Here is a 9,623-nt window from a genome sequence, read left to right on the forward strand (position 1 = left end):
TCTATATGGCCACTACATTGCATTCTCCCAAAAGTCATGTCTTTAATGCCTACTTTCCCAGCTCTCAACTCAACTGCTGGCATAAGCAGTATATGGTGCCCGAAGTAATTCCCATCAAATACTGCTGTGGGCTGAACTGTGTACTTCATTCTGACTCACGTGTTGAAGTCTAAGTCCCCAAATCTCAGACCATGGCTATATTTAGACAGGACTTTTGTGTGAGTAAAGTAAGGTGAGATTGTTTGGGTAGGCCTTAATCATGCCTGTCCTGTTGTTCCGAAACAGCAGCTGCACATGGAACCCAAGCGATACTCGATCTCTTTCCTGCAGTGCTGGGACTGCAGGCTCGTGTTACTACACCCAGCTTGCTGGCCTTCTGAGATTAGGACACAGACACAGACAGGGGGAAGACCACAGGAAGGCACATCAAGACCACAAGATCTACGCAGCAAGAAAAGTTGCGCCAGAACAAAGAAAAACTGCACACGAAGAGAAACGGTGTCAAATTCCCATTAGAAACAAACAACTTGAATTTTTAGACCCTATAACTGCAAGGATGAACTTTTTAAAGAGCTGCATCCCCCACACTACACTGTCAGTCTAAACTTTTTAGCCTTCAGCAAAATGCTCCTAGCACCCTGCACAGTGTCTTTTAAGTTGGTCTTGGTGGTTTTCTGGAAATATAAGTCCCCAGAATGGTAGACCTTCACAATCACGTTGTTAGCAATGCTTGGGAATATAAAACCGTAGCACCTACATGCAGCAGACAGTATTGCATAAAGGCAAGAAGAACTGCAATTAACTGAAAATTCAAGTATGGTCTCTTAGTCCTCTCATGCTCCAAACTGGCAATGGTTACTGGTAATGACCTTAAGCCCTCTGCTGCATACATATTTCACAGTCAAATTGATCACAGTTTCATTTGGTTATAGGGTTATCTTTAAAAAAAAAAAATGCCCTTTTTGGTTGAAATACTTATTTAGTAATATTTAAGGAAATAATAAATCCTATGGGTAAGCTGACAATGGTGAGCAGTATTATAAAATTTTCTATTTTGTTGAAGATAAGTCCATACTTCCCAGAGATCTTTGAGTAAAAGATTAAAACAGACACGACTACTCTTGAACTCAGCAATGCCTACAGAACCAAGGAACTATTAACCTTTAACTCAAAGGACTCACTGAACTCACTGAAGGTCATACTCCATGTCTGCTGTTTACAACATCAGGAAGGGAAGAGGAGGAACTTCAAGTACTCTGATTTATATGTGAGTTGGAGGATGTCCTGACAAGGTGGTAGATTATAAGATCAGAGAAGTACTTTGCTCCTTAAAATGAGAATTACACCCAAAGAGCAGATGACTTTGGCTTTTTTTCTTTAAATTCCAGTTTTTGAAGTTGTTTAAGTATTTGCTAATCCAGTGTGACAACTTGACATGTATGGCTATGGGAATAAAAAGAAAATACAACATCATTACAGGTAACACAAGGGGGAACCCAAAGTACAGAGACCAGAACACAGAAAAATCTTAAGAGAGTACAGATGCCATTGCATTTATTAAAAGGCATGCTACAGTGCTATACTTGTTAGGAAAAGAGACTGAGATTCCATAATATTGTAGTGTACAGAGGCTTGAATTAACCATGCACTACACAGTTAGAAAATATGGTTTTTAATATTTTCTCCTCTTTGCATTTATAACATAATTCACTTAGACAATCACAGAATCCTTTTCTTCCAATACCACAAACTGTATTACAAATGAAATCTGGTACTGCTGCTTATCAAAATATACAAGACAATTGCTGTTTTATATAAAACCACTTTATATGTTAACTTGTTCCCGAAAACCTTTTTTTTTTTTTCTTTTTGGCCTGGTTTAAAAAAATGTTGTTACAAATATTTACAGCATTTTCTTCAGTTAGATGAACATTCTTAAAAACAGAAAAAGGGAATTTTATGAACAGACCACGTAGAACACTAGACAATGTTCGAGACTTCTAGCTGTGCTATTCCCCCCCCCTCAAATACAGTACTGAAAACGACCATCCACCTTTGTTGTCTCACTCTGTTCACAGTAAAACTCCCGTTTTTCTCTAAGCAGTCTACTCACCAATAGGAAAGAAAAAGTCAAGGCCGCTCTGCATGGGATCTTTCAGAAAAGAGCTCTGGGAAAACGCTTCATAGAACACGCAGTCTTTGGTCAGAGCAATGAGGTGAAATTTCAATGTAAAACTTGGTGTGGTCAGCAATCTTTGTAATTAGTACTTCCTGGAGATGGGATGTGTTTTTAAAGATCTGGGTAACAATGAGTGGTAAGGAAAAAATAAAACAAAACACATAAAACAGACTAGAGTATGATATTCTTAATGACAGCAAAATAAAAAAAAAAAACTACATAAAATACCTGTTCTTACAACTACTACAAAGAACATAACAACATAATTCTGTTGACAGTGTTAGGTGACAGTGTTTGCCATAAGCAGCTTTCAGTCCTGACTGCTATCATCACCAAAGTCTCTGGTCTCTGGAACACGTGCCTCAGGCTGCAAAAGCTAAGGTGACTACCATAAAGCCTGAGAGCAGTTCTGCTCTTGAATAGGTACAATGCTCTGCATTATGCGCTGAAGGCAAAGTGCAACTGAGATTTTGTTTATTCAGTTACAACTATTTGCTTATAGGTCTAGTCTGTGGGACAACAATCTCTTACATTATATAACCAATGCTACCTTAGTCTCAAATAGGAAGAAAAGATCAATTAAGACTACTGAAGAAGGCACATAAACTTTGGTCCTGTTTTGCTTTTCTCCCATTAAGCAACGACTCCCCCCCTTAACATTTCTGTGATTTTCTTTTTTAATTCACAAGTACCTGTTAGGATTTGCTCTGAAAAAAGACTGTAAGCAGTCTTATACCTAATACAATCCTTAAAAAGATAGCTGAGTTACACTGTAAAATTATGTACAATCTAAATTGTGTTTGTTTTAGCACAACAGTGAAATAGTTTAAGTCTGGCAGTTTTATTCGCATCGACAATAGATTAAGACAAAGAAAAGGTTGAGAAAAATGCTCCAATCATAGTCATGCTTTTTGGTTGTAAAAATAGCAGTACACACTGGGTTCTCTAAGAGATAAGCTTTAAGTTTACAAGTGGATTCACTGAGGCACAAAAAAAAAAAAATCATTATTTCTGAGTTTGCCATTTTTTGTTGAAAAATATTTAATGGGACTAGACAAAAAAACTGCATGATAATATACTGAAATAAATGCAGTACCGAAGGAGACTGATGGTTGTGATCTTAGACTGCAGAACAAGTCTCAAACTAGCCTTGCTACATCAGGCAGAGCATTTATTTTGGTGGCTCTTAAGGGCTAATTCCTAAACTGCAACAGGACCCTTAATCACCACAGCAGGTAAAGACAAAGAAGGAATTAAAAATACAGAAACTGTGACTCTAAAACAATCAGTTCAAACACTGCTACAAAGAGCTGCTTCTAATATTTAGTCCCAAAGATCATGACATTCTGTGGGGATACCACATAACCCTGAACCTTTAGCAAACTGTCAATAAAGAGACTGTATGATTTGTCTATTCTCATCTGTCACAAAACACATTTTACCAGCATGTGCATTATCTAAATCCCAAAGTAAAACATCTTGCTATATAGCGCTATATTAAATGTGTACTGCTATTTTAAGTCCTGAATATACATCTTTGTAAAAGTAAGGATACCTTGAAAAGTGATATGATAACACTCCTCAAAATATAGTAAAATTAACTCAGCAAGGCAATATCACAGATCAACAGCAAAAATAAACCACTGCTTAAAAGATACCAAGTAAGTGCATGCCAAAATAAAAATACACAGATTCCATTTTTCCACCACCCTGATACTTAAAAAATTATGCCAACACAAACACTGTAGACCTCTGTAATCTAAACAGTAAAGAGCTCATATGGACAGCATCCATATGCTAATTTTAGACACAGTCTGATGGCTTCAAACATGTTCTGTTAAAGCAAGTATATCCTACGTTCCCAAATCTTTGTTAATTTTGTCAATAAATTAAAATGTACGTAATGTGCATATGTATATATAACATTAAAAGAGTATGTGTGTGTATATACACTTATTTCTACACACACGCACACACATATCTACATAAATCCCTGAAAAGGATTTCAATGTTCTCTCTTAGATTTAAAGGCCATCCCTACTTCAGAATTACATTCAACACCATTATATTTCCCTTCTGTTACCATTAACTTTTGCTACACTTCTGCTGGATGTTCTGAGTGCCGTGAATTAATAATTACATAGTAGTTCCCAGCTCAAAAGAAGAGAAGCAATACAATTTAAAACACCACTGAAAACTAATATAGTGTCTGTGTGAAAAGAAAAAAAAAGAAGCAAATTTGGAAAGATCATCTCAATTTTTCTCCTCCCTTATTTTGGTGAAAATACACCTTAAATACTGGGCAACACCATAGGACAATTCCCACAGCTGTCCACTCAGCCAACACTATGGGTGGGCCCTCTCAGCTCTCCCCGCCAACCTCGAGTCTCCCTGCACGCCACCCACGGCTGCTTCGCGCTGATCCAATTCTGATTTGATTAAACAACCTATAATAATCTCTTTCAGCTTCCATGTTTCTATAAACTTTTCTTTTTTTCTTAAAAAATGTTCAAATTAACAGCTGAAAGTAAAAACTGAGATAAAAGATGAGATGATCCACTCTGAGAATATTAAAAGTGAAAAGGGGCAGACAAAATTGATCCCTCTGACGAATTCTGTATTTCAAAAACTGATCAAGCATTGAAGGAATAATTAACAAATGCAGTTTCATATTAAAAAGAAACAATTTTATAAGATACAATCACTGAAGCAACAATAACATGTACTTTTACATTCAACCAAAAAAGTAAGAGGGTCAGAGTATAAAAAATAACCCACTTTCTCATACTCCAAATATGTGGGCATTCAGTAATGAAGTTCGTTAACAAAGAAAATCAAGTTCTCACTTGAGTGCAGAGAAAGAATCAAGTAATCCTGAGACAAATCGTATCAGGCAGTAAAGGTTAGACAGATACAAAACTGAGGCTTCAGTCTACAGTGGGATTTGACTGGACGGCTGGCAGCAACCAGCAGCCATGACAGAGAGGCCTACGGGTGCACACGGAGTCATTCCCAAACCACTCACTCTTCTCTAGCCATCACTACGCCAAAGCACCAAAAATCTGAATAGAAACTATTACTTATTGAAAACCATTTAAAACTGCAATGAAAAAGAAAAAACAAAACAACCAAAACCCTTAAAATCCAACACAGGGAAAGAAATAACAGAATGCTCACCAAGCCCACAATTTATCTTTCTTCTAATCTATTATATCTTAAGCACATAATAAGGCACATAATAAGAAATTAAGTAAATACACAGTAATTCTGAGTATTAGAGATTATAGTGGTACAAAAAACCCTTGAGATTTATTTTTCTAAAAGAAGACCTTACCAAAAATAACTTTTAAAAAATCTGTCAAACCATATGATAGACCTGAATATTTTTCCTTAAGACTGTAAACTTTTTTTCTGAAAACAATTATAAAAAGTAGGATTATTTCTTTTTTAAAATTTTCCAAGATCACATTACATTACTTGACAAATGTCATTTTGAAATTCAATGCATGATTTTTTTTTTCTAACATGACTAATTATTCTGATATTGTAATAGATCTAGGATGAATTCCACTTCTATTTCCCTGGGGACAATTGCAACACTTTGCTTTTCCAAATAGTCAAGAGAAGATACGCATTATTCAAAGGAGTGTCATACAGTGGGGAAAAGAGAAATCATTTGGGAAAAAAAAAGCATGCGTGTTTATATCCTGTTTCCAATATAACTCCATGTGTATGTGTAATAACTATCAATAGATACAAATACCTGATGTAATTTATAAGTGAACATCATTTTCTACAGGGAAACTTCTGAATCATAAAGTTAAAAACTTGGTTTCAGATGATTTAAATTACATCAAGAAACTGTAAAAGTCTGTATGTTTAAATTTCCCAAAGTACAAAGGCGTTTAGAAATGTCATGTAAGGCTGATCTGGACCCAAACTTAAAGAAGTCTGTCCTTTTGAAATCTAATTCAGGGAATTAAATTACTTAAAAAATATTTTCCTGATTTTTTTTTTTCCTGAAAGTCATTTTCATAGAAATGGTAGTACAAAGAAAATGCAAACCTTTGATCATACACTAGTGGGGGAAATGAGAGGGAAAAAAAGGAGTATCTTTTGTTTTGAATGTACTTGAATACCAATCAAACTCCCAAAGAGTTACTTTTGTGAAAGAGGCAGAATTGGTCTTGAGCTGCTTTAGTCTGAAGATTTTTACAGAAATTATGGTCCAGTTTACGGAGAAAAGTTCACAGAAAGATCAGATGGTGGATTTTGAAAAGGAAACTCTGAGGTGATGATTTTCTCCAAGGTCGTGATTGTGAAGCTCGATTAGGGCCTGGATCGCTTCTTCCACAGATCCCAACTGAATGAGTGCCATCTTACGATCTTTCCTAAAATAACAGCACACACAAGTACTTAGAATTCACTTTGTTTAAACCTCTCCTCTTACCAGAGGACTTTGCTGAATACTTTAAAAAAAACTGCAAACCATGTTAAATAATATTAATTACTTTTTGAAACCAAGGACTTACTGAAAGAACTTAAAAGCCTTCACTGAACACCCAGCTTCTGTGAACAGCTTCTTCAGATCATCCATTGTAACAGAAGGGCTGTGAAAATATCAGAGTCAACTACATTAGCCCCACTTGCAAGAAAATCTAGCATGAGCTCTGATTATCACCAAATCTCTAGAGTACTTTATATCCCCAAAGCTTTTCAAATCATAGTACAACAGTCAAAACTGATACATACACATCTGGAGACAGTGAAAATTAAAGGCCAAATAAAAAAATAACAACTGTATGTATTTTTTCAAAATGATTATTACTCTCACACTACTGGCATTAGTAATTAACACTAGTTAGTAATACCAAGCTACTTCCCAAGCTTCAGTGTACCTGTGATAGCCCAGAACAGCTTTCAAGGTAATTCAGAATGTGTATGGGGTGGTCAGTCTCTGAGATGGTCTTTAATTACATGTGCCTCCGAATGTCGACATCCTGGCTTGTCTCCCATATTACAAAGACATGCCCCTTTGTAACGCTTAGGATATCACAGAAATGACAGTATGTGCCAAGAACTGAAACCAGAGTTTTATACATGCTAGTACAAGCTTTGCCACTGAGCTTATATTCTCTTGTACTCTTTTGCCTGGCATCTCGACCAAACCTTATGAGACATACTCAGAGATCACCCAGTTGAAACATCTCTACATTCCTGGTTAAAAGTATGAGATAATAAATATTTACTACTCTGCTAAGTTTGGGTGTAGTGTTATATAGAAACAAATAACTAATACAGTACAGTCTATCACACAGTCACATGAAAGGACAAGCACAACACAGAACAATCACTGATTCTTAAGGGAAACAGATCTGTGCTTACACTGTATTCCTTACTCACTTATATACCCATCTGAATAAACTATCCTCCTGAGTCTGAGTATCACCAATAAACTGGAGCTAATAATGACTTTGTTTCAAAGGCTATTATAGATAAACTACTAAGAGGCAGAACAGTTAGCTACCAGACTAGAGCTCACAGAAAAAAAGTGTTATTGCTTATTGGGATGGTTTCAATTTGGATGGTGAAAAGGTGATGCACACAGGAATGGATAGTTACACAAAAATATGAATGTACTTAATGTGAATGAGCACTGCACTATATACTTAAAACAGTCAAAATAATCAACTTTGTTATACAGATTTTAGATAAAAAGCAAAACAAGAAAACAAAAAGGTTGTTAGGTATTACAGGGTATTTGATCCCACTGTGAACCCCAAAAGAGTGAACTCTAAAACCCTGTTTCTTGTTTGGTGTGGTTGAACCCTATCACATACTTTTAATCCAAGAATTTTTTATTGTAAACAGGTGATTATGGTGTGGTTCACCCAGCCCTAACACAAACCTTTAATCCAAGAGTTTTCTGTACACCGGATTTAATAAACCCTAGGTCAAGAGGCAGAGCAAGAAACCAGCTGACAGAGATTAAAGAGTAGAGATTATTGAGCTGAGGAGTATTTAAGAGAAGAAAAAAGCTTTTAGTTTAAGCTCTGGCTTTAGCTTTGGCCTCAGCTCCTCAGCTCCCTGGCTTTTTGGGCTTTGAGCTAGCAAGCCTTGGGTTTTTTGGGCCTTTTTCTCCTGGGCTGTCAGTTGAGCTAAGAAGCCTTTGGGTTTTTTCCATCCCAATCTGAGCTGAGGAAGAAGGTCAGCTAGGTGCTTTCTCTGTCTCCCTGAGCTAACAGGTAGAACGGTTGGGATTTTCATTTAAAATAAAAAAAAGTTATAGGGAGTGGAGAGATGGCTCAGCAGCTAAGAGCACTACTTTTCCAGGGGACCTAAGCTTAATTCCCAGCACCCACATGTCAGCTCACAGCTGTCTGTAACTCAAGTTCCAAAGGATCCAACACCCTCACAGAGACAAACACGCAGACAAAACACCAGTGCACATAAAATAAAATAATTAAAATAAAAGGTTCTCATGGAGATAAAATAAAGTGATAATGTAAAGCACCAGCATAAAACCTAGAACTTGAAAGGAAATAATACTGTTTTTTCCTCACATAGAATGTCCTATGTACAATACAACTGGTGAGCAGCTCCTGCAGAAAGTGCTATATTTAAGGAACAAATAAGCTGGGCATAATGGTAAAAGCCAACAATCGCAGTTTAGTCAAGAAGCTGAAGTAGAAAGGTCTCGAGTCTGAGAAGCTTCAAGATTAAGAGGCTGGATGTCTAGCTCAATGACAGACAACTTGCTGACCATACATGAGGACTGGGTGCAGATATTTTTGTTTTAAAGACATATTTATTCATTATGTATACAGTGCTCTGTCTGCACATACACCTGCATGCCAGAAAAAGGCATTACAGATGGTTATGAGCCACCGTGTAGTTACTGGAAACTGAACTCATGACCTCTGGAAGAGCAGTCAGTGCTCTTAACCTCTGAGCCATCTCTCCAGCCCCTGGGTGCAGATGTTAAAAGACAAAACAAAACAAACAAACCTGCCAATCAACTAATTAAACAGATATAAATAGGCACCTAAAAATAACAGACTCATTTAGATAGTCCATAGTGATGAGCTGATACTTTTTGTTTTATGAGACAGGGTTTCCCTGTGTAGCCCTGGCTGTCTTGGAATGCACTCTAAAACAGGCTGGCCTCAAACTCAGAGATTTGCCTTACTCTGCCTCTGAGTGCTAAGATTAAATGAGTGCGTCATCACCATCCAGAAAGCTGACACATTTTAAAATCCATGTATGTTAGGAATGTTTCTGAAAGTGACTCCTGCATTTGCCTAGTTGACGTAAGGTCTGATTTTACTGCCTAACTCAGATGAAAAGATTCTCATCAAGCCTGACTGTAAGCCAGCAAAGAAATGAGGCAGTCAAGACTATCTATCTATCTATCTATCTATCTATCTATCTATCTATCTATCTA

At 36.7% G+C, this 9,623-nt stretch overlaps 1 protein-coding gene across 4 annotated transcripts in view; it reads right to left on the reverse strand.

Moving 5' to 3' along the window:
* Nucleotides 1-1,528: 1,528 nt before the first annotated feature.
* Ptbp3 (polypyrimidine tract binding protein 3) overlaps nucleotides 1,529-9,623 on the reverse strand; it is an 81,464-nt gene continuing 73,369 nt past the window's right edge. For all 4 annotated transcript variants that reach the window (XM_055611665.1, XM_055611667.1, XM_055611666.1 and 1 more), the window contains 2 exons: nucleotides 6,712-6,789; nucleotides 1,529-6,570 (listed from right to left, as the gene is read on the reverse strand). In XM_055611665.1, the coding sequence (XP_055467640.1) occupies nucleotides 6,438-6,570; nucleotides 6,712-6,789 (211 nt within the window). In that variant the 3' untranslated portion in view covers nucleotides 1,529-6,437. The remainder of the gene's footprint in view (nucleotides 6,571-6,711; nucleotides 6,790-9,623) is intronic.

The sequence above is a fragment of the Psammomys obesus genome, unplaced genomic scaffold (assembly GCF_907164565.1).
Source record: "Psammomys obesus unplaced genomic scaffold, mPsaObe1.curated_primary_1811, whole genome shotgun sequence".
Taxonomy (NCBI): Eukaryota; Metazoa; Chordata; class Mammalia; order Rodentia; family Muridae; genus Psammomys; species Psammomys obesus.